The following is a 25,172-nucleotide window of genomic DNA, read 5'->3' on the forward strand; positions in this document are numbered from 1 at the left end:
CGATTGTTTGTGTCTAGTCAAAGATGGCGCCGTAACAGCCCAGGTTTGTTTTTCATGGGTGCAAAGTATGTTTAAGTGCATTAACCGAACGGCCCAGTTTACGAGATATCTTCAGTCAGCAGGCTACGTTTTCTGTCTTAACCGACCTTTTAGGTGAGCTCTTTTAGGTAAGTGTTGTAACTGAAAAATAGGAGAGTTATTTTTACACCGAGCAGCGAGCTGGCTAAACACCAAACTAATCTTAGCGGCTCGAGCCGGTTTTTTGACCCAGCTAACCTCACTAGCTAAAGCGAAATGTTAGCTGATCCTACATTGTGTATTTGTGTCCTGCGCTTCCGTGATCGCTTACAATACACTTTTTAGCTTTGCGGAACCAAATGTTTGCCAGCGAGTTAGACAAGACATCCCGTTTCTCACATGGTTGCTTGGTAACTTTTCTGAAGCTTTTATCCCTCATTAAATAAGCTAGCGCGACTTTGCTTTCTGCGTAATGGATTAATTTGTGTCCTCTACTGAGTCACTGTAGCACACTGTAATCCCCGTTGTGCTCAGTACCAGAGAGGTGTAATGTTTCCACATCTACGTCGTGGCTGTCTTTTAACTGTCATTGCTGTTTAGCTTACTGTACGTAAGTAGCAATTACACCAAGGCAGTAATAATAGTTGGTTATCTAAACTGTGTTGCTGGTTTCGTTTGATTTTTTTTGTTGTTCAAAAACAGTGTTCCCGAAAATCATTAAAGATTTCATGTAATATTTCAGTAAAACTGCAGTAAACGAGCCATGTGTTGCTTAACAGCTCTTACAGTGATGTGTGGAAACTACGTGAGTCACGGCACCTGTTAAAACACAGCTAAATCCTTATGGGTGTTTTTTTTTTTTCCTTCTTATTCATTCAGACAGATCATTTCTATATACGCAACTATCTAGAAACGCTTTACTTCTTTATGCTTCCAAGGACCCAGACTTTCTTTCATTTATTTATTTATTTATTTTTATTGGTCTTGAGCAGTAGTTCTCCAGGCTTTCTTACATTTTTCTGACACAAGTTTTTATTTGGACTCTGGCAGCTTTTTGAGTCGGTTTTAGCCATTGTACATGATCATTTTCACAATAATCTTTTTGATGTTGGTTTTTAAATTTTGTTAAGACACTTAACACTAACCAGGTGATTCCCATAGAGCTATTAGCTGAAAATGTATGACATATGTTAACATCTTGTGCAGTGTATCCTGCAATTTGAGGAAATTGGTTAAAAGAAGTTTTAGACCTGTCACTTTTATCTGCAACAGACGAACCATATCTTAAAGTCATGTCTTTAAGGAATAGAGGAAAAAGACATCCTGTCAATACTTGAAAGATGCATCTGGGACCTTCAGATGATCCATCTGCTCATCGCTGCACTCTCATTAGAAACGTTCTCAGTTGAAGAATGGATGTCACCATGTTTCACTTCTTAAAGAATGCAAAATTACACAAGAACAGGACTTAAAACCAGTGGAAGAACAAAATATTCTTACACAGTGATGAATCCAAATTTGAACATTTCAGTTCAAGTCGTCAGCAGTATATATGGAGGTGGTTGGGAGAGGTCCAACTGTGAGTTTCTACAGTCATCTGTGAAACATGTTGGAGGCTATGTCATGGTTTGGGACTGATGTTGGCAATCATGTAAAAACTGATGAATTATTACTAACCTATTTAACAAACTATGCAGTACTATCTGGAAGGTGTCTGATTGGTTCATTTTTAGCATGACAGTGTGTTTAAGAATAAAGGTGGTCATACCAAATATAGACTTCTAAGCTCACTTGCATTTAGAGGCATCTATTGTCCTAAAATCTCCTTTGGCCATTATGTCACGTTAAATCAAAACATATTACAATTTTAATTGTAAGTGTCCATTTGGTTTTCTTTGCTTGCAGACTGGTGTCATCCTTGTCAGTCAGAATGACCGACCCGGCTGTGAGGAGGGTGGTTAGTGATGTTATTCGCTCACCTGAGGATAAGCGGGAGTACAGGGGCCTGGAGTTTATCAATGGCCTGAAGGCAGTGCTCATCAGTGACCCGACCACAGACAAATCTTCAGCTGCTTTGGATGTCCACATAGGTAAATAGGTTTTAATTTTCTTTGTCCTGGCCAGGTGACCATGATTTTTTTTCCGTGTTCTATCACACCATTTGGAAAAGCAGAGCAATTTTCCCACATCATAATATAACTGTGCCTTGCTGACCAATATACTTTCATGCATAGAGTTGCCTCATTAGTTGCCAGACGTCTTTTAAGCTTTGGAAGGGTATTTCTGATGTCTATTATCTAGTATTTCTGTTTGCAAACTAGATATGACATTATGTACTTATCGGGTTTCTCTATTATAGCTTTTCACCAGCAAATAACATGTAACTGTTGGGACTCACAGCTTAAAGTTCTCACTGACTAAGCATTAGATAGTTGTTTTGAATGTCTGAGGAAGTTGTGAAATTCCTGTGACATTCTTTTTATATGTTGAATAAAAATGATAAAGAATTTAGTCATGTACATCTCATTGTTTATAAATCTACCTGTTGTGGTGCCGTTACAGATCTGTTTTTCTCACCTGGCAAACATTAAGTCACAACTGTTGCATGGATGAAAGAGAAGCAGCACCATTAACTACATTTCTCTGGGAATTTCTTTTCAATTTGCAGGTTCTCTGTCTGACCCACCAAACATCTCAGGGCTGGCACACTTTTGTGAACACATGCTGTTCCTGGGAACAGAGAAGTACCCCAAGGAGAACGAGTACAGCCAGTTCCTCAGTGAGCACGCAGGCAGCTCCAATGCCTTCACCAGCGGAGAACATACCAACTATTATTTTGATGTTTCCCATGAGCACTTGCAAGGAGCATTAGATAGGTATGTTGGTGTTCATTTGATGGTATTAATTTTGGCAGAAACATCAAAGTGATACATGATACACATTTAAAAGCTCAGTGGTCTTACATTTCTAGTAGATAGATTAAAAAAAAATTATATATATATTTTTGGTGACATTGTCTAATTGTTCCCTTGTGCTGTTCAAGCCACCTGGACTTCAGTGGTAGGAAAGAACTGTGAGGAGTGATCTGAATTATTGATGATGATTCCTTTGTGGAAAATGAAAGGATCGTATAATTCAGTTAGTCAGCCTAATTTTCCTATTCTTATTAAAAATATATACAAACTAGATATCTGAATATTATGGTTTTTCTTTTAAAATTATAGTTACTTAATTAAACCAACATTTCTAGGTTTTAGGAGGTAAACAGTGAAAGATTATTAGTATTTTGGAGTTTGTATGTTAAGAATACAACATCTATTAAAAGAAGTTCATGGTCCATTTCCTTTGCAATAATGTTGATTTTTTTTTTTAAGCAGTCTTATGATGTGACAGAACTACAGTGATTACTTTTTACAGTATAATGTTTGCTGTGTACATCTTTAGATGCACACTATGAATTTTAGTGAGCTTAGCATTTCCTCATTTGCATGGCAGTTGCTCTGACTTTGTACTCTTGCAAAGCTTTTGTTCATTTTCCAAACAGTCATAACGTATAATCTGTATTTAATATAAACAAGATTGTACACACCAGAAAATGCTGAAAATCTAGTAGTATTATCACACACCTCTGTTGTTATTCTACATGCTGAAATGTACTCCTTGATAACAGCAACTTCTGACCTTTGTAGGTTTGCCCAGTTCTTTCTGTGCCCATTGTTTGACGAGAGCTGCAAGGACCGCGAGGTGAACGCTGTGGACTCTGAGCATGAGAAAAACCTGATGAATGATGCCTGGAGGCTGTTTCAGTTGGAAAAGGCCACTGGCAACCCAAAACACCCTTTCAGTAAATTTGGAACAGGTAGAGACTGTTCTTGCCAGACTTCACTTTAAAACTATGTCTTTACATCATTCATTCTGACTGCTTAGTGCATCACATAAATATTCTGTGCAGGGCAAAACCGCCCTGCACAGAATATTTAAGCAAGAATTCCCTTCATACGGTCGATATGATGTGTTTTAGATTTTGTATTAGACTACTAATCTAGAGCAGAATCCAGTCACATATGTTAACTGTGGCTAATATTTGATTAAATGAGGTTTACATTCATGCAGCCTACTTATTATAAGAGACGGCTGTTTTAGCCCAGAAATACTTCTCAATGGCTTTGTTTTTTTATTTTAAACATGAACAAATTTCAGTTTGTTTTTTGAGAAAGCAGTTTAGGAGTTTTCTGATAGTCATTCCAGATCAGAGTGACGTATACTCAGAGCAGCTCTGAGCTCAAAATAGCCACCTGATGGCAGTCTTGAATTATACCGTCTGTATTCCCATTAAGAACAGGAGAGGATCAGACGTATCTGAAAGCAGTGCACTCAGCAGACTAACATAGCTTCTCCTGTCTGCTGCTTTGATGGTGTCTCTTTTAAAAAACAAAAAAACCCCCACTTAATTTGCCTTAGAAGTGCTTCATGTAGACTGTAGCACTTGTTTTAGGGGGTTGATTTTTTAATATAGAAATTGATTATGGAATGTAATTTCACTGAATTTCACTACGGGAGTGTGTTGCCTTTTCTTAATTACATTAAAATGTACATTGCTGATCTTTTTATAGGAAATAAATTGACACTAGAGACCAGACCATCTAAAGAGGGGGTTGATGTCCGTCAGGAGCTTCTGAAATTCCACTCTACATATTACTCTTCTAACCTCATGGGACTGTGTGTGTTAGGAAGAGGTAAGATGACATTGCTCACGCATGTGATGTTTAAATGTTGCAAAATAATCATCTGACCTGAACAATGTGCAAGTCATGCATGAATGTCGCCTGAATTCTAGTATTTCACATTTCATTGTAGAGCAAAACGATGTGTTGTTCTCAAATCAGCTGTGATAATGTGCCTTGGTGTCACTGCCAAAAACGAGAGACTTTCAAGATAACATATCTGTTTCGTTCCATCGAATAACGTGAAAGTGATGAGAGACTTGAGTTACTGGCTTTTAGGGACATTAAACCTGTTGTCGAACATTTTTGACTTAGTGGTACCATGGACAAGTGCTGCTGCCATGCCTTAAAAAAAGAGCTAATTTTGTATAAAGTAAGCTATATTAATGTATTTTCATTTATTAATAGATTTATATAAGTAATCTAAAGTTGCAAAATAACTTGAAATTAAAGCTTTAAAATGAATAAATGAATGCTGGACTTTTAGACTCACCATCCTTCCAGTCCATACAGGACACATGATCCTGCATACCACAGTTCACCCACGCATGTAGTTAGTAATTAGAAGTAAAGATGTGTTATAAGTCATGTGGGTGTGGTGTCATACAGATTTATTTTTCTTTTCTTGTCCTCCTGTACTAAGCTGTATTAATCAGTGAGCGTTCTTAATATTTAAAACTTCAAGACTCAGTTTGAAATCAAAGTTGTTAGCTTCACTTTGTGGAGAAATATTTTGTAGCATTAAATCCTACTAAAAAATTGTGTTGGTTTGATAGAGTTTATATTACCTAGGAACACCTTGGGTTAATTATAAATATGACTCAAACACTACTAAAATGTATTACCTATCCAAATTAATACATTTTAGTAAGCTGAACTATTACTTCAAATACTCTTAGACAAAGAGCACGTAGATTTAAAAAAACAAAACAAAATACAAATGTTAAGTGCCAAATGTTCAGCAATGTACTTTTAAATTAAAACTTAACAGTGTCTAATTTCAAACCAGGATACACACAGTTCTTTGTGGCATTTGTTTTCCATTCCATTATAGGCCTTTAAGAATGGCCTATAATCTGCTTTAGTGTTAAAATACAGACTGCAAGCAAGGTTTACTTGAGCCAGTTTGTTTGACAGCTAAAAGTTACAGGCTTGAAATGCTAATAGCTAGCCAATCAACTGTTTTGGGGTTTTGTTTTATTTTTTTAAGGGGGGGAACTTTATTGTAAATTCAGTATCTGTGATTTTTTTTTTTTTTTTTTTTTTTTTTTTTTTAAACCCTTTGTTGGCAGAATCACTGGATGAGTTGACGGCCATGGTGGTTAAATTATTTGGAGAAGTGGAAAACAAAAACGTGCCTGTTCCAGAATTTCCCGAACACCCCTTCCAGGAACAACACCTTAAAGTGAGCTGTTTACTTCTCACTCCTCTACATTTTTACTGCATTGCAAAATGTCTGTAAACATTTTTTCCCCTAACATGTTACTTTGGGATTCATAAATTCTTCTGTTTACTACAGTCATTGAAGTGTCAGATGAAAGAGCCCTTAGTAACACATTTCTGGTTGGTGTTCTTCTTTTTTCCTGTTACAGCAATTCTACAAAGTGGTTCCCATCAAAGACATTAGAAATCTTTATGTGACTTTCCCCATCCCAGACCTACAGAAGTACTACAAATCTAACCCAGGACATTATCTGGGACATCTGATTGGTCACGAAGGACCTGGAAGTTTGTTATCTGAGCTGAAATCTAAAGGTAGCAGACTGCAAGCTGGTGTCAAATATTATTAGAGCAAGTGATACACTTAGTAAAACCATATCCTAAAATATATGATTGGCTCCGAGGTTACTTATGTGTTAAAATGTATAAAAACATAAAATGTAACACCAGGAGACCTGTGTTCGTCTTATTTAGTGATTGGAATAGAAGTCAGTTTTCTTTTAGGACAGAAACATTCACAGTAACAGTTTCTTTTATCATAAAAATGAAAGAAACACCTTACTAAATTTTCACAATAATTACTTTCTAAGGCTGGGTGAACACACTTGTTGGAGGTCAGAAAGAGGGAGCCAGAGGATTCATGTTCTTCATCATCAATGTGGACTTGACTGAGGAGGGCCTCTGTAAGTCATGCATCCCACTACTTTACATGAATTGTACCTAGTTTGTGTGTTTTGCATGTGATTATGATCAATCACAGTATGTGTAGGGAAAAGAAATGTAAATATTAAATCTTGGGGCATGATCTGTGTGTCACTGCAGTGCACGTTGAGGACATAATCTTCCACATGTTCCAGTACATCCAGAAACTACGTACTGAAGGGCCTCAAGAGTGGGTGTTTGAGGAGTGCAAGGTGATTTATGTTGTTAGTTCAGTGATACTTTCTAAGAGTCAGTATAAGCGGATTTCCTATTCCTCACTGTAAAAGCTAGTTTTAAAAAAGAAATTAGAATAGCATATGGATTCCATTATGTGCATCACAGTTAATAGATCTGGATCAATAAGCTAAATGAATGTAGTCATTGTATGTTTGGTGATTTCAGCTGTTATACCTTCATACCTTTTTTGTCTCTCTCTATAGGATTTAAACAATGTTGCCTTCAGGTTCAAAGACAAGGAGCGTCCCCGTGGCTACACTTCCAAAATTGCAGGTTTACTACATGTAGGTCCTTCTTTTATCTGCAGTCATTGTTTCCAGGCAGCCTTGTCAGAATCAAGCTAGTTTTTATTTGTATCAAAATGCACAGTATGTGATTGTTGCAGCAGGTGGAGTAAGGTACCAAATGTTTAATTTACTTTTTGGGTTCTGGGGACAGCAGTCTAAGGAGGAAACCCAAGACTTATCTCACATTAGACAGTTTTTCCTGTGAATCCAGGGAGATAAAGAGTCCTTCTCTTGTCAGACAGGAGATCTCCAGTGAGTCTTGGGTAAGGGCATGCGGTCAAATGCATGCAAAATACCCACCCCTGCCGCTGTTTCTCACCTAGTGCAGCTCCAAAGTGGAACAGAGTCCAGCCCTTCCCCAGGAGCTTTGTTCCAGAGCCCAAGCTATGTGTTGAGGCGAGCCCACTATATCCAGTTCATGTACCACAAGCAAGTACATGGAAGCCGGGGATTGTGTTGGGACCTTCACCTTTGAAGGTCCCACTCAACATGGGCCCCTACAGCCCTTTTAGACCCATGTAGGCTTCTTTGGGCAAAGGCCAGCTGGATCCCATGGGCTAAAGCACATGGCTCCAAAGTGGGGCCTTGGTCCTTTATTTTATTTTTAATACAAAGGGTTGTGTTTGCATATTTAAGATGGAATACATGCACATCTCCATACATTTGAGAGCTTGCAGTCATTGTAAGATATTATGTAACAACTTTGTATAGCTACTGTGCTTCCAAAAACACAGCGAGGTTTTAATAGTAAATGAGATTCATCGTCGGACCTTTTAAGTAGAAGTTTAGAATTTACTTTATGGAGGCCTTTTACACATTTGTGTTTTCAAACGGTGCAATGCCAACAGCTTTCTTTGTGTGTCGTAGTACTACCCTCTCGAAGAAGTTCTAGCAGCAGAGTACCTCTTGGAAGAGTTCAGGCCAGATCTGATCGAGATGGTGCTGGATAAGCTGAGACCAGAACACGTCAGGTCAGTGTGACTTTGCAATGTGTAGTGAGGCTCACTTTACCTTTTCTGTTACCAAGTAATAAACTGCACAAAACTAGAAGTAGATTAAGGCAATAACAACAGTTGTAAAAGAAGACTGAGTTTTGTGTTTATCAAGCAAAAAATAACCTGCTGATTAGATCATTTCTGCAGCAGTGAACTTGTTGGGCAAATTTCTGTTTGCTTCTTTTACTTTAATCTGAGTGTATAACCTCTCAGAGGAAGATGTGGGCACATGGTGTGATAAACTTTAAGCTAAACTTTACAGCTGCAGTCCCACTTGGATAACTGGACTGAAATAAAAGTGGGCCTGGTGTAGCTTTAATTCATTTACTGGGTTGCAGCTGCTGTGCCAAGCAAAGTCCAGACTTGTAACCGGTCCATTTCTTAATGTGTATTAAGGAGACGACAGCATGCAGTCATTGGTTGACCCTGACAGTTTGCATGCCAGTCTCTTCCTTTACTGAAGTAGCCATTTAATTCTGGGCTTCTGCCAAAACTGCTTTAAATTCATGAACGAATGCTTTTTTATTTATCCATCTCATTCCAGCTACAAGAGAACTTACAGAGAAACACCATTTCCTTTTACACTGAGTCCTTGAACTTTGTTTAACTAAAACATACTGATGGGATAAATGTTCAAACTTAGGAAAAACCTGCACTCTGACAGCTCCAGCCAAACGATGTGTCAATGGCTGTGCACCACCTGAAACATGATCGAAATGGAAAAGCACTCACATCTTGTGACGCTAACAGGCACTAAGTAGCACAGAGGGCTTTTTGTATAGATCTATAATGTGACCTGTTGTCTTCTTACTTTTCCAGAGTTGCAGTGGTATCAAAATCATTTGAAGGACAAACAGACATAACAGAAGAGTGGTACGGCACGCAGTACAAACAGGAGGCCATCTCTGAGGAGACCATCAAGGTGAATGATTGTGTCCAGTTTTTCTGCTGTGTAATCAGCGTATAACCACTACATCAGTTATATAAGGCTCTGATTGTTTATCTTTTTCTGTTGTAGAAATGGGCAAATGCAGACCTCAACGGCAAATTCAAATTGCCAATGAAAAATGAGTTCATCCCTACCAACTTCGAGATCTACCCTCTTGAGAAAGACTCTCCGTCAGTTCCCACTTTAATCAAGGCAAGTGTTTTCTCTGCACAGCTCCATCAAAGTGTTGTCACTTTTCATTGTCTGACTGCGTTGGACGGTCCCTGCTTACCTGCTTCTTCTTAAGTCTCTTATGCTTTCATATGGAAATGTGGTATTGTGATTTAGACATCAAGCATTAGTTGTTGTTATGTCAGGATCGGAGGAACTAAGCAGCTAATAAAAGCTTACATTTCCCATCTCTGTTGGAACAACTGAATAAAAGTTAGTATGGCTTTTGTTGTTTGTTGCTAAGAGACCTATCAAAGTAACACTGTTAGATTTCTGTGATTAAATGAGCGTCGTCTGCTTGTACAGTTTACCTTCTGCTTGCATTTCAATGCTTTACTTTGTTAAGACTTCCCATGAATATGAAATTAAGTTTGGTTTTCATTTCTTCCAGGACACTGCTATGAGCAAGGTGTGGTTCAAGCAGGATGACAAATTCTTCCTCCCCAAGGCTTGCCTGAACTTTGAGTTCTTCAGGTGAGTAGTAAATATAGAGGATTTGTTCTGCAGCTGGAGTGTGGACACAAATTCTTACCAAGTAAATTGTGACTCTTAAGATTAACTCAATAATGAGAAATAGTAAATGTACTGCTGCTACAACAGTGCATAATAAGTTTTAAAGTAATCAGATAACAAAGTGCAAAAATAATTATCAAAATATTCATTTATTAGTGTCATCAGGTTTCCCAATGTGATATGGAGACACACATTTTCTTTGAAGTTGTGTAAGATGTAAAATTGCCAAAGTTACCTACTTTGGTGACCCATTGTGACAAGGGAGCAACTAAAAGTAGCTTTTACGACTGTACCGGAGAGTAAATCTCATATTGGTTACACTTAAAATGCAGATCTTCTGGAAAATAAGTCCAGGTTTGACTGTGGATGGTCACAGGTCAGCATGTTAAAAGCAACAAAGTTAAATAAGTGCCATGTGTAACTCCACATAAATGGACACACCATTCTACTGGTTGTCTTCTTTATTCAAGGTAGGTGGCTGTTCCCTTGTTCAGTGTTGATTTAATTTAGTAGGATTAAATGCTTCTGGAATTAGCTACTGTGTAATATAGGATCGTTTGGATTAACTTGGATCAGCTTCTTGACAAACACTGCCAAACCCTTCTAGGTGGGACTACAATTAGACAGTATTAGTCTGTAAGTAATTCCACTGTTACACTGCTGATAGCTACAGTTAATTATATGTTCATAAATTGTGAAACATGCTACACAGTAGTTGCAGTTTGCATCAGCTCGTGCAGCTTTATTTGTATGCTTTGTGTGACATTTTCTCTACAGCCCGTTTGCGTACGTGGACCCATTGCATTGTAACATGGCATATTTATACCTGGAGCTCCTCAAGGACTCCCTCAACGAGTATGCATATGCAGCCGAGCTAGCTGGCTTGAACTATGACCTCCAAAATACCGTCTATGGGATGTATGTAAGTATTCACAATCCCTCCCATCGCCGACCTCATGCCGCCTTCCCTTTATTATCCTCAAACTGGGCTACAGTGGCTCAGGCAGGCCTGGGTCAATAGCTGACGTTAACCTTCCAATCTGACCGCGTCTGTGGCCAGACTGCAAGTTACAATAACAGGAAACTGTCGTATATTGAACGTTTTTTATTGTTTGACATGCTTGATCATTTGAGACGGTTTTGTAGAGATTTTGAACCTGCGTGTGTTTTACATCACCTTCTAACCTGTACCCGGCTGGCATAGTATCTGTTTTATTTACAACTCCCTCTTTTATAACTGCTCATCAACCTCCTGTTAAAACACCATGCCTACCTGCGAGGGCTTTTATTCTCTCCATATCAAATCATCCTTTAGGTGTGCTGGGGTTAAACACACACCTGTAATTAAGGCATCAGGTTTGAAAGTCAGCCACTATTCTTCCATCAAAAAGTTTTTGTTAGTCAGTGCAGAACAGAAAGCCGGTCATGTGGCTGCATATACATACTCTTCATTATCATTCTTCTCATATGTGTTTTTATTTAGTGTTGGGCAACACTTGATTCCCAACAAACATTTATTTGTTTCATTTCTTTCTTTTTTTCCTTCCATTAGTCGCTACCTTTACGCAGACCCCCTGCACTGCAACATGACCTACTTGTTGCTCAGGTTACTGAAGGATGATTTAAAAGAGTATACATATGCAGCCCGCCTGGCTGGGCTGGTGTATGGTGTAGCCTCAGGGATGAATGCCATCCTCGTAAGTAAGCCGTTTGAAGTCTGGAGGGAAGATGGGGTGCCAGTGAAGGCTGCACTTTGAGGCTTTAACAGAGTGAAAATAACTTGGCGGTTGTGGTTTCTACACTCTTGATTGTGTGAAATCCTGCTTGTTCAATCTGAGAGAGAAGTCTAATATGCATTTTCTTGCAAATAACAAAACTGGGAGTGACATCACTCCTTTGTTCTTAGGTATGTAGAATGCGGCATTAAATTTAAAGATCTGTGCAGGTTTATCTAGGAGGTTTAACATCATTAGGAGTGTATCACTAAATCAGGTGTTTTTCTGTTTCCTTGATTTATGAATGAGCAATTTGCTTGTGTGCGTATGTGTGAGATTTAATGTTGTACATCAAAGTAATGGCCTGAATCAATCTGGTTTGCTGTGGTGTTGTCTGTCCACTGTTCTTTAAAACCTGCTGACTTCTAACAACTCTTCAGCTGTCATAATAACCAACTAACCTGCATTCATTAGCTCCCTTCTCACCTGTGAATTCATGACTGGTGTGTCCTTACAGAGGACTGTATAGCTGTGTGATGGGCTGCAAGTAATTGATCTGAGTCAGCAGTGTTAGTGTGGATGCTGGCCGTTTGTCAAGGTTAACGATGTTTGGAGAGATTACTTTTAACAAGTGTCACTGCAGGGGCTTGGCCACAAGGTGAGGTGAGCTGTGACAGCGAAGCCCTGGGAGGTTATGCTGAATCCTGAAGGGCCATTAGGTGTGCGTGATGCAGGAAAATTCATTTATGCCCAAGCACGTGCAGTGAACTCAGGCAGAACATTGACATTGTTTTTGTTTTTGAGTCTCTAGAGATTCAGATTATTCTTCACCATGAGGAGTCGGTCTAATCTGGAAAGATTTTCTTCACAATAGTTTGGCCAGCCCACGATTGAATTAAATGGAGAACACATTCATGTATTCATGGTAGCAAATGAATGCAAAACCTTCATAACAACAAATGTTAACTGTTATGCTAATAAGCTTAATGTATCCTTTTGTTTGTGATGATGTGCCGCCTGTCTCCTGTCACTGTGTGCTGCAGCTGTCTGTTAAAGGCTACAGTGACAAACAGCACATCCTGCTGAAGAAGATCATCGAGAAGATGGCCACTTTTGAGATAGACGAGAAGCGCTTTGACATCATCAAGGAAGCTGTAAGTTCAGACTCACTGACTCAGTAATAGTTTAGCTTCCAGTCTCAGTTTTAATGGTGATCTGATTCTGCCTTCTTTCTTTCTGCAGTACATGAGGTCTTTGAATAACTTCAGAGCTGAGCAGCCTCACCAGCATGCCATGTACTACCTCCGTCTTCTAATGACCGAGGTCGCTTGGACCAAAGATGAGCTCAGAGAGGCTCTAGATGGTGAGACTCTTAATGTTTCTCTTCTGTCTCAGCAGGAATGCTTACTGGCTGCTTTTTCATCTGTGAACTAAACAGAGTTAATTAAAACACATAATACAGAGCATTTCTTACATTAAAAAAAACAACTTGTTTTTGGAGTGGTAGAAAACCAAGCATGTGTGGAACTTCCACAGGCATTTTCCACACTCACTGAAAGGTCAGTTCAGGTCCCAGGATGGTGCAGTAGTTGGCGCCACCCCCTCGCAGGGAGGTTCCTGGGAAGAAGGTTCCAACTCCTTTCTGTGTGGAGTTAGCATGTTTTCCCTGTGCTCCCTGACTTCTTCTCACAGTCCAAAGACATGCATTTTTGGTAAAGTGGTGACTCTAAATTGGCCATGAATGTGAAGTACTTGAAGCGTGTGGACTAAACCCAGTAAAGCAATCAAATTGACCTGAATTATTGTAGTCAAGTCTCAGAACAGGTCAAATTTAACCCAGACACTGTAAAGGTTAAATCACATAGCTGCAGTGAAAAATGTAAAACTATCACTGAAGTTTTCAGGTTTCTGCACACAGTAGAGGCCTCTCCTCTCGCCTTGGGTCTTTTCTTTTCAGTTTTTCTCCTTTAAATGCTGAAGCTGTCCTCTAGCAGTTGCTTCCCTAGCTGCAGTCTTTCCCGTGCACAGTGCCAGTCTGGAGCCTGCAGGGCAGCTTGTTATATTTTTAACCACAGAGCTTACACAGAGTATCCTCAGATTCACACGAGACTCAATTAACCTGCTGGGTCAGGACCTGGAGCTCAGTCACCTGGGCTTCCAATTAGCACAGCTCGGTTTTGTTATCAGTCTCTTTAGCCCGCCGTCCTCCTCTGTCTGTGGTCTCTGAGACGCTGTGAGTGTCATGACTTAAATTTAAACTTTTATGCACATCTAACTCAGTCTTTAGGTATTATTTTTACTACTGCAATATGACGTGCTGCTTTGCTGCTTTGTTCATGGCAGGAAGACTGCCCGATGAAATCACCACACTCAACAGTTATTCTTTGAATCAGTCTGTTACCAGCCTTGGAAAATTACTCTTTGATTGATTGCTTTTGCCTGTGATCTGTATTGCAGATGTAACTCTCCCACGCCTTAAGGCCTTCATACCTCAGCTGTTGTCACGGTTACATATTGAAGCACTTCTTCATGGCAACATCACCAAGGAGGTTTGTTTGGAGTCACTACTTATTATTACTTATTTATCCATATCTCAGAGGTTTATTGTCTCATCAGATCCTGCACTTCAACCTGCTCGTCGGAGAATAACACTCTTAAAATGGAGGAATGATCCCTTTTGTGATCATCAAATTATAATAATGACCAGCTTCTCTAACAGCAGAAGATGAACTAACTGAGGGGTTTATGTGAGAGAACAAAACTGATTTAGTTATATCAGTGGAAAAATTTATAGATAAACATAAACTACTCACCGAGAGTCAGTACGGATTCAGATCAAGCAGATCAGCATCATCGGCACTATTAGATTCAATAGAATACATCACAAATTCCATAGACAAAAAGCAATATGTGGCTGGGTTATTCATAGACTTGACAAAGGCATTTGACACTATAGATCATGATATATTAATAAGAAAACTGGAACGTTATGGTGTCAGAGGGGTAGCTTTAGATTGGGTCCGGAGTTATTTAGGTGACAGGAAGCAGTTTGTGAAATTAAATGGTGGTTGCTCCTAATGTATGGACATTGCTTGTGGTGTACCCCAAGGATCAGTTTTGGGTCTAAAATTCTTCAACTTGTACATTAACGACATCTGTAAAGTGTCCAAAGTATTAAAAATGGTTCTCTTTGCTGACGATACAAACATTTTTTGCTCTGGTGATGATCTGCAGAATTTATTGGAGGATATGACTAATGAAATAAGTAAAGTGAAGTTCTGGCTTGATAAAAACAAATTATCACTAAATTTGAATAAATCTTAACTTATGTTATTTGGAAATAGTAGTTTAAATACAAATGCAAAGATTCTAATAAATGGTGTTGATATTGAAAGAGTCAGTGAAAATGCATTTCTGGGGGTAATAATAGATGAAAAACTTAACTGGAGAGCTCACGTAAGATATATTCATTCCAAAGTATCACGTAGCATTGCAATACTAAGCAAGGCAAAGCAAATATTCGACAGAACATCACTTCATATTCTTTACTGATCACTGGTTTCACCATACTTAAGCTATTGTGCAGAGGTCTGGGGCAACAACTATAAAACCACATTACATTCACTTTTTACTCTTTTAAAAAAAAGCAATTCGAATCATCCACAATGCAGGTTATAGGGAACATACAAACTCACTATTTTTGCAGTCTGAAATATTGAAAAGTTGACGATCTAGTGAAATTCCAAACAGCACAAATTCTATTCAAAGCAAAAAATAAAGAACTGCCAGGTAATATTCAGAGTATGTTTTTTTTTTTTTGAACGAAGGAAGTTATAATTTAAGGGGTTTTTGTAACTTCAAAACAGGGACGTACTACAAGAAAAGGCTTTTGTGTTTCTGTTCATGGAGTGAAACTATGGAACAAACTGAATATGGAATTAAAGCAATGTCCGAACATAAAACGGTTCAAAAAGAGTTATAAAAATATGATCTTCTCGAACTATAAAGAAAAGGAAAATATTGAAATTAAGTGAATGTCTCCATTTAAAAACAAACAAACAAACAAACAAACAAAAAACTCATGATGTGATATTATAGTATATAGTATATCAGAAATCTGTTCACTATTTTTATTACAAGTTATATCAGTAAGGAAGCTGACTAAATATTAACTGATAATTTATGGCAAAGGGGTGGGATTAAATAAGTGTTTACTTCTTCCCACTCCCTTTCAACATGTAAATTAGAACATTTTGTATGTATTTTATATAGTATTTTTTCTTTTCTTTTCTTTTCTAAATGTACCTGTATATTGTTCACATGTTGAAATAAATTACCAATCATATCACAATTAATGTTATAAAATATACAATGTTTAATTTTTTATGGAAATTAAAAATGCCTTTGGCAAAATGTCTACACTGTATATCAGTGAAGTCAAGATGCTTACCACGCATATTGAGAATAACTTCTATCACAGTTCACTATACAAGTGCTCTTAAAAAGCACCTGCTGGTTATTTTGAGTAATGTAGTAAATGTTGGTAGGTACAATAAATGTAAAATTCTTGAATCTCTACAAAATGTTTTTCTGAGAGTTCAGCTGGTGTTACTCAAGAGTTTGTGGACTGAAATGTTTGAATTTCATTTCCATCTGTCACTCCTCTAGTCTGCTCTTGGCATGATGCAAATGGTGGAGGACACGCTCATTGAGCATGCTCACACAAAGCCTCTCCTCCCGAGCCAGCTGATTCGCTACAGAGAGGTGCAGGTTCCAGACGGTAGGTCCTCTACTCCTCCAAACCACAAACACAGACGCACAGACACACACACGCACACACATACAGATTAAGCACTGTAAATCTTCATCTGCCAGTCATGACTGTCTCCACGGCGACCACGCAGATGGGTTCTTGTCCAACACTCTCGCCCTCGTCATCAGTGACGCCATCGTGTGTTTGTTGAAAAAAGACCTGATTGAATTCAGCATCCCACATTTACCTCAAAGGAACATAATGGTCACTGAGTGGAAATGGACGTCATTGGCTACAATACATACACACCTCACTGTCAGCAGCTCAGACAATGAACACACACAGGCAAACCTGCACTGCCTTTCAGATCACATTAGGAAAGCTGAATGATGTGGAGGCGAAAAGCAGAGCTATAAATTATACAGAAAATTATCAACGGTTTCCCTGTGACTCAAAGTCTACAATGAGAAACTCACATTTTCACACATCACATCAGTATTTTGAGTATTCAAAGGATGCGTCCGACAGCAATGTTGAGCTATTGCTTGCTTCAGTGTGTGTGGAACTTTTGACATGTTAAGAACAATGTGAGAGGAGCTGTGGCTCGGTGCTCAGGGAGTGTCAGGTCCAGAGTGCTCAGTCAGCATGTGCATAAAGACACCTGCATTACTCAGCCTGCACTCGTCCTGCATTCAGAGCAGACTTGATCACAGTGGATTTAAACAAACTAGAGTTATTGCTGTTGGCATTCAACGGGCTGTTTCTGTCTTATTGAAGTGTCCCCTGTCCTCTATCTGAACTGTGCTGGTTTTACTGTACAATACTTATCTATGGCTCAAGCAGTGTACTGAAGTTCAGCTGTAAAACTACAATGAAACAGCTCATGTGCTTTTTGTAGGAATTGCTTGTGCAAGTTTCTAATGCAGCACTGAAAGACCTGATTAAGTGTGCAGGGATGGATTGTATTAAGTTGTACAGCACAGCTGGTGAAATTCATTTCTAAGCTTATCAGAGTTCATGAGTCAGTGGATTTTGGGTTAATGAAAAGGATTGTGCTTTAAATGACTTCAGATGGTTTTGCTCACTCACATGCCAAGTTTAGTTCTCAGCGTATCTCAGTGAGGTCCTGTTGAACCTTCACAGACCAAAAAGCAAAGCCAGAAGAATTACAGGTGCTCATATTTTTACATCTAGTCTTTCTCTTTCCTGTTTTTAGTCTTTTTAATATTACATATAACTGCACAAGTACAAAAACAAGGTGAGTACATGGGGTTAAAGTTGAAAAAAATATATTTAAAAAAAAAACTAATAAAATACATTGATGTGAAGTGTCATTCAGTTTTCCCCATAAAATGAAATGGTTTTATCGCCACATGAATGAAGGCGGTCCAGTTATTTTGCTTTGCGGGGATTATTTTGGTGATGTTTGTTTGTGGTCATCTTTTCATAGCGATTTGTCTTCCATGATTACAGCATAAATGTATGTTCTTATGTTCCTCTCAGGTGGCTGGTATGTTTACCAGCAAAGGAATGAGGTACACAACAATTGTGGCATCGAAATCTACTACCAAACAGACATGCAGACCACCCACGACAACATGCTGCTAGAGCTGTTCTGTCAGATCATCTCTGAGCCCTGCTTCAACACACTGAGAACCAAAGAACAGCTGGGTGAGGTTGCAAAACACACATGATAGGGCATGACACAGAACGTGGGTACCTTTTTCCAGACCATTTCAAGTTTATACAAACAGTGTCAGCTTTATCAAGTTTATTATTTATATTATTCATGCATCTAGTTGGTCCATAGTGGAATGGTTTACAAAAACCTTTCTGGAACAGTGTTTACAGCAGTCTGGAGCTCTTACCTACTTCCTCTCTTAATCCCCCAAAAGGCTACATTGTCTTTAGCGGGCCACGGCGGGCTAATGGAGTGCAAGGGCTGCGTTTCATCATCCAGTCAGAGAAGGCGCCCCACTACCTGGAGAGCCGAGTGGAAGCTTTCCTGTGTACTATGGAGAAAGCTGTGGAGGAGATGAGCGAGGAAGCCTTCCAGAAACACATCCAAGCCCTGGCCATCCGCCGCCTGGACAAACCGAAGAAGCTGTCTGCTGAGTGTGCTAAATACTGGGGAGAGATCATCTCTCAGCAGTACAATTTTGATAGAGGTGAGGCTTCCCAGCAGTCCAGTCCACCTCTCTGATAACTCTTAATTATGTTTAGTTTAGTTTGCAGGCCAAATGGGTTTTTCCTGATCTACCAGCTTGTGTAACACAAAAAGACAGCAATCCGCCCAGTTGTGGCAAATGGCTGCCCCTCCCTGGGCCTGGTTCAGCCAGAGGTTTCTTCCTTTAATCATATATAAAAGGATAATTAAAATAGCCTACCTTATTTAATCATGGATTCACTCTTGAGTCCATCTCTTAAGCATTGCAAACGGGAACTATTGTCTTTTTCTTTTTTTCTATTTTTTTTTTAAAATTTAATTAATTGACTTCTGTTTTTCCTGCTGTTTTGCAGACAACATTGAAGTGGCGTATCTGAAGACGTTGACAAAAGAAAACGTAATGGAGTTTTACAGAGTAAGTAGTATAGCTTTATGTCTCATGATGCCTCTTCCTTGGAAGACTTTTAACAGCATGAGACATGTCCTTGTGTCATGCTGGATTGCTCAGTCTGACACCTGTTTGAGACAAAACTGTATTTTTTTTTTAGGGTAACTGTAGCAACTCCTAATCATAGTTTAGACACTGGCAGGTTCGTTAAGCAGGATCAATTTGTGCACTAGATGAGGTTCAGTTCATTTACTCAGCTGCTACCTGCAGGTCCCTGGTCAGCATACCTGTCAAAGTGGCCACGCCCCTCACTGTAAGCCTGATGAAGTTTCAAAGGATACATTATGAAAAGACTTCACTGAACTTACAGATGTTCTCAACATGCTTTTTAATGCTGTGAAGTTGAGGCTGTTAGTATGGGACTCTGTGGGAGTTTGGCCACTCAAAGAACTACAGTTTTTCATCAGCATCTTTATTTTCAAAGGTCACATATCCTCGCCCCCACGTTTTGCACTGCTGAAAGAATATATGTCAGACAAAACTCAATTAGTATCTACTCAGGTTGACTCGGCTCGACATGTTTTGAGGGTATTCCATCAGGTGGTAGTACCTGGTACTAGGTACTTTTTTTAGTACCTTTTCAACCGGAGTTCATAGCGATCAGAGGCGATCTGAAAATGTGGCGTCAATAGACTGCATGTCATCGATTGGGCAGTCAGTGGCATCACTCGATGAGTCACGAGAGTGTCTCCTGTACGAAAACCATATTTACCATTTCTGAAACCCGGCATAAGAGAAATGGCTACACAGAAACAACACTGTGGTCCCCATGTCTGACAGAAAGCCACAGACCTAGCAGCAGGTATAACATCGCCTCCAGGTCCACCTCTGTTGTAGCGTTCGTGTCACATACGTGACGTCACGGGATGTTCGATTGCGTTGCTAATAATGACCCCACACACATTAGGTGGTACTCGATTGTAATGGAAAACGAGTCGAGCTGAGTTGCGAGAAGGTACTAATGGGGAAAAAAGGACTTTATTCAGCACCACCTACTCTGTTTGTGTGTCCACACATACACAGATCCGCTGCATTCATTCTGCCCTCCTAGCTTTCATCTCATCCAGCCTCCTGCTTCTATTCATAGCTGTGGAGGTGACACTGACACAGGACGCTCACAGCATATCAGCGGCAATAATGACAGCCAGCCGGCTTGTTTCGGGGGGATAAAGAGCCCAAGGACACCTGGCCCCAGAAAGAATTGGCATTATCGGAGCCCTGCAGAAACCATTACAGCCCCCATGCAGAATAAACCTAATGCATTTCTAATGTCATATCAGCAGCAATCGCACAAGCTGCGTCTTTTCTTATTCTTTTTTTATTATTTAATTTCTGGTTGCCACAGTTGACGCCGTCTGACTGCAGATGAGCCAAATGTTCAGTCTAATATAATCCTCCATCCAGAGTCGGAGATGAAGCCCGACTGTGTCGCTAAATCTCCACAGGGCTGTCACAACTGATCACACACTCAGTGGGGAAACACACACAGCCATCCTGTCTGTGCTGGGTTTCTTTTCTGTGGTAGCAAAGCTCTTTCCCAAAAGTGATGAGCCATTCCATTAATGGAGGGAATAGTTTCTGGTGATGATGTTCCCTGACAACCTCCATGTATCATCCTCACCTGTCTGTCTGTCTATCCAGGAGCGACTGACGGTCGAAGCCCCAAAGAGACACAAAGTGTCGGTGCACGTGCTGTCCAGGGAGATGGACACCTGTGAGTATCTGTAGACACAAGATGATAACATGGGCTTCATTTAGACACCCACTGAGGTCGCTCACTCACAGTCTGACCTGTCTGTGTGTACATCAGGTCCAGTAGTGGGAGAGTTCCCCGCTCAGAATGATGTCAACCTGGCTCCTGCTCCTTCCCTGCCACAGGTAAGGATCAAACTTTTTTATTTTTATTTGTTAACCTGACAGATTCCCCAGCTGCTGATATTCAGTCAGATTTTAACATTACTATAAATGCGCAGCTTAAATGTGAAACGGTGAACGGTGATCAAACTTTTTATTTTTTCTTGATATGCACTGACGAGGACATTATACTACCACTGTTCTATTGAAATATAAAACAAATGTCCTCATATGTGGATCTCATTTTTCTCAGAAACAAAAATTGGGTTAAAAAAAAAATCTGGTAATTCTTTGTTTCCAAGCAAAGAGAAATTAAAAATGCATGCCATGAAAGAGTTCGGGTCTTAGGAGGTTAAATGTGAAAAGGTGACAATAACCAGGACATCCCAATACATCTCGTTAACCAATAACTGAAGGGTAGAACTGCCACACCATTAACCTGGGTGGATTTGTAGCTTGTCACTGTCTCACACACCGAATTGCTCAAATAGATGTTATTATCTCTTTTTTTTTCTTTTTTTTAATATAAATTAAAATTCTTCACGCTGACTTTTTTTTTTTTTTTTTTTGTTAATCATCAGCTTGTGTCAAATGAGGTGGACATACCTTTCAATTGCATCTTCTTCTTGCTATTCTAGCCATGCTCAGTGAAGACATTCAGGCAGCTCCTTTAATGTCCTGGAGGCCTCTTGGCAGCCTCTTTTGATCAGTTTTTCCTTTTCTCCATTTGTTGATGACAGTGTTCATTGTGTTCTGTAGTGTCTAACACTTTGTCAAAGCCTGCTTTTAGGCTCCAAATTATAACATGTCATTTAGAAAGAGAATAGCATTTGTTTGTTTCTGGACTATTTCTGGAGTTTATGGAGGGGGTCGTTTTTCAGCCGCCCTTTGATCTGATCTTTCTTGCAGCCCACAGTGATTCAGGACATGACGGAGTTCAAGAGGAGTCTGCCTCTGTTCCCCCTGGTCAAACCTCACATCAACTTCATGGCAGCCAAACTGTGAGCAAGGCCGGCAGGTCGACACAGCAGGGAGGCACGGAGGGCGGCCCTGCTCTGTTTCACATCTAACCACTTCACCTCCTCCTGCCACTAGGAAGACCTTCATCTGACGGAGCCTGCATGAGTGTGTGTTTGTTTGCGTGGATGCATGTTGACTGCGGGTGTGTGCATGTGTAGCAGGGAGGAGCCACTCAAAGAGGAAACAAAAGAATCACAAAGTTGTTGACGTAGCTGTGATAATTATAGAGGTAACACCAGAATCACCTCATGTAACGTCTCTAATAGGAGACGTAAGCTCACGCTTCACAGCACTGTGTAGGCTGCTGTAGACGAAAAAGAAGTAAAACGACAAAAAAAAGAAAAAAGCTGAGGGCCAGGACCCTTTAATGAGTTCAAGTGTACTGCAGAAGCTTCACAGTAGGAGGCTTTTTATTTGGATTATTCAGAGACATCCTGCTTTGAGGATGGATTGTGGGTTTATTGTGATGAGCTGTTGAGGTTAAAGACAGTAGCTCCATGAAGGTCTTTGCTTTTATTTGTTTGGACTGGTGTGTTTGTAACTCTCTGAGAGGAACCACAGCTCTCCTGGGGGGGAGAAATCCCAGAAGATGCACTCGGGAAAATGAAATCTTTTAAGTCAAATTTCTGAATTTTAACGTGTTTGCCTGTAAACTGCTAAAATATTGGGATCCTATGAGGAGCTGTTTTTAAATTGCTAACCACTAAACCATGCCCGTACATTTCTTCTTTTTTAATGCGTTTCACAGTAGTATGTCACTCAGACATCTCAGGGGTATGTCCATGCTGTTTTGCCTTTTATTATTATTCAATTTTATTAGTAATTAAAATAAAAACATTTAGTCTGTCATCTACATCAGTATGTTATTCAATTTACAGTGTGATCGGTTTCTGAAAACTGAAAAGTAACGGCTGTAGAGACATTTTTGTTTCTCTCCCAAAGCTTTGGGGAGGTCGTCAGGATCCGTTCACTCTGCATGAGAGACTTTCTGCAGCTGCTACCTTTCAGATTAGTTTGTAACCTGGTCTGATTTGAGGCACAATCCTGGAGGATCCATTCTGTCCCCAGCATAATTCTGGGTGAGCATTAGCTCTTAAAGCATAGATGTCAAACAAAGCAGCTCGAACTTTTTCTCTAAAAACAAGAAAACATTTCATATTGATGTCTGAAGGCGAGAGTTTGGTAAAACGCTCCAGTCTGGATCCTTTTACCGAAATATATGCACTTCTCTCACTAAGCAATAAACTCAGTGCTGTGCAGAGGAAACAGCGTGGGCCTAAACCCCAGAGAGGACCGCCTCCAGCCTGATTGCTTTGTTGGCCCTGCTTGGTGCAGTGCTAACGTGACCTGCTCTCTTGGTGCTAACCAGTTTCACAGTGTAAAAACTACTGCTGGTGGAGCCGCAAATCTTAATTTATGTTTTCCCATTCCCCTAACATATCTGCTCTCAGGTAGAGTTCATGAATAGTCCTGCTTTTTCAAAAGTTTCTTAAATATGTCCCGGCATTTTACTGTCTCAATTAGATCCAAACTATTTCGTTTTTTTAATTTCAAACAAGTCCATTATCAACTTCTACTGCTTTAAAAGGCACTATATTACCTTGTGGTGAAAACCCAAAGAACCAGCAGCAGAAGCATGCCTTAGTCTATTATTTACACAGCATGTAGCTCCACAGCGTCTCAGGAGAGCCGGTGATAAAGCAGTTTTCACACAGCGTTCTAGATGAAACCAATGTTACATATCAGGCTTGGGCGGGCCGTGCACTGTTTGACGTGAATTACCTAGTGAGTGGTTTTCATTTAGAAAATCAAATTTTTAATTTCTGGATGTATTTAGCAACTCAGAATGACTGTGATTGGCTGGTGGGGGTCATGGGCAGGTGAAGAGTGCTGAGTTTGGTCTTTTTATGTTTCTTGTGTGTTTCTAATTAATAAACAGCTGAATGGAAGCTCGTCTGTCCCACTTTTCCAGTCTCAACACGTGCACGTCAACATTTGGAAAATACATTTATTTACAGAGCTCATACTGTAGAAGTCTAACGTTAGAAGCATCGTGTGCACAACAGTTCAGCCTCTCGGCAGAGAGGAGATCTGATGGGAAAGGTTTAGTCTGCAGATCTCAGAACACCTGTACAGAAGTTGACATGTGCAGGTTAAATATTCCAGGTGGTTGGTTATACAGTGTGTTAAACAGGCTCTCTCACTCAGATTCTCATCTCAGCAATAACTTGTTAATTCAAAGCCACGTTATTTACACATGAACAAAGGAGTTTGATACATTAGGCTTCACGTCTTATAAATCAAACTGTTTTGGTCAGTTCACTCAAATCAGAGCTCTATATTCATCCGTCCTAATATCTCAACATTTCAATACATTTGCCAGAAATTGTGGCTAAACTTGAGCATTACCTCACAGTATTTAACTGAAACAGGAGCACTGTGATGGATTTTGAAAATTGGAGATGACTTAGGTACCAGGGTTTTATCCTGCTCATCAAAGCCATGTGCAAAACAATTTTGATCATGCTTGTTGACAGTGTAAGTGTATTTGGACCCACCAGGTCCTCTGCAGGTTTGAGTTGACGCCGCTGAACATGAGTTTTCCCTACGATGGTGGTGATGGTGGGGAAGACCAGGGCGCCACACAGGATCCGTGTGGCCCACATATGGTCTTCCAATATCCTCTGCAGGGATCCGAGGAACTGGACAGCCGATCCCTGCAGACACACGAGTATTAGTTTTATTCCTGCATAAACCTGAGGGCGCAGCTGCTGACACAGTTGAGTTTCAGAGGCTGAGGATTGATTTATTTATCTGTTTGTGGCTGTGATGAAGTGAACACCGACCAGCTGCAGTGAGGATTTCTGTGATGGATGAGGAGACGGTGTTTGAGGTGTTAGTAACTCTCCATATTATTTGTTTTTGTCTGAAACTTGTCTGCTATCATCAGGTTATGATAATCAAGTTTCTGACTAAGCTCCTTACATGGATTTATATTATTGTCTGTTTATTATTTATTATTGGCTGTTCTTTAGCAGCAGCAGACATTAGAGCATCATCGTTTCACACTGACAGTTACACCTGAGTACGGTTAGACTCACACAGTGCAGTATACAGCTAATGAACAAAAGTATGAAGAT

General features: G+C 39.8%; 1 protein-coding gene across 5 annotated transcripts; it reads left to right on the forward strand.

Annotated features, from left to right (window-relative positions):
• ide (insulin-degrading enzyme) lies at window positions 1–23,981 on the forward strand. Of its 5 annotated transcripts, none has more exons than XM_085478320.1 (25): window positions 1–153; window positions 1,924–2,108; window positions 2,687–2,894; window positions 3,708–3,877; window positions 4,632–4,754; window positions 6,035–6,147; window positions 6,335–6,497; window positions 6,773–6,865; window positions 7,005–7,096; window positions 7,325–7,405; window positions 8,276–8,379; window positions 9,223–9,325; window positions 9,422–9,544; window positions 9,954–10,036; window positions 10,853–10,997; window positions 12,834–12,944; window positions 13,033–13,153; window positions 14,248–14,339; window positions 16,459–16,570; window positions 18,047–18,214; window positions 18,439–18,711; window positions 19,064–19,125; window positions 20,800–20,872; window positions 20,969–21,036; window positions 21,922–23,981. In XM_085478320.1, exons 1-25 carry the CDS (start codon window positions 68–70, stop codon window positions 22,015–22,017), a joined length of 3,048 nt encoding a protein of 1,015 aa, XP_085334446.1. In that variant the 5' UTR covers window positions 1–67; the 3' UTR covers window positions 22,018–23,981. The 5 variants fall into 5 exon arrangements, with proteins under 5 accessions (XP_085334446.1, XP_085334447.1, XP_085334450.1 ...); XM_085478321.1 differs by lacking the exon at window positions 10,853–10,997 and adding an exon at window positions 11,628–11,772; XM_085478324.1 differs by having other exon boundaries at window positions 27–43.
• Window positions 23,982–25,172: the final 1,191 nt, after the last annotated feature.

This window comes from Copadichromis virginalis, linkage group LG13 (genome assembly GCF_057382275.1).
Source record: "Copadichromis virginalis isolate Kocher_CV1m ecotype Utaka linkage group LG13, C_Virginalis_male_GT1.1, whole genome shotgun sequence".
NCBI classification, from domain to species: Eukaryota; Metazoa; Chordata; class Actinopteri; order Cichliformes; family Cichlidae; genus Copadichromis; species Copadichromis virginalis.

Excerpts from the sequence above, each read along its gene's own strand:
- ide (XM_085478320.1), top strand. The coding sequence starts at position 68 with ATGTTTAAGTGCATTAACCGAACGGCCCAGTTTACGAGATATCTTCAG. Across the intron at positions 6,148-6,334 it reads TCCAGGAACAACACCTTAAA|CAATTCTACAAAGTGGTTCC; the intron begins GTGAGCTGTTTA and ends TTCCTGTTACAG. Across the intron at positions 19,126-20,799 it reads ACGTAATGGAGTTTTACAGA|GAGCGACTGACGGTCGAAGC; the intron begins GTAAGTAGTATA and ends CTGTCTATCCAG.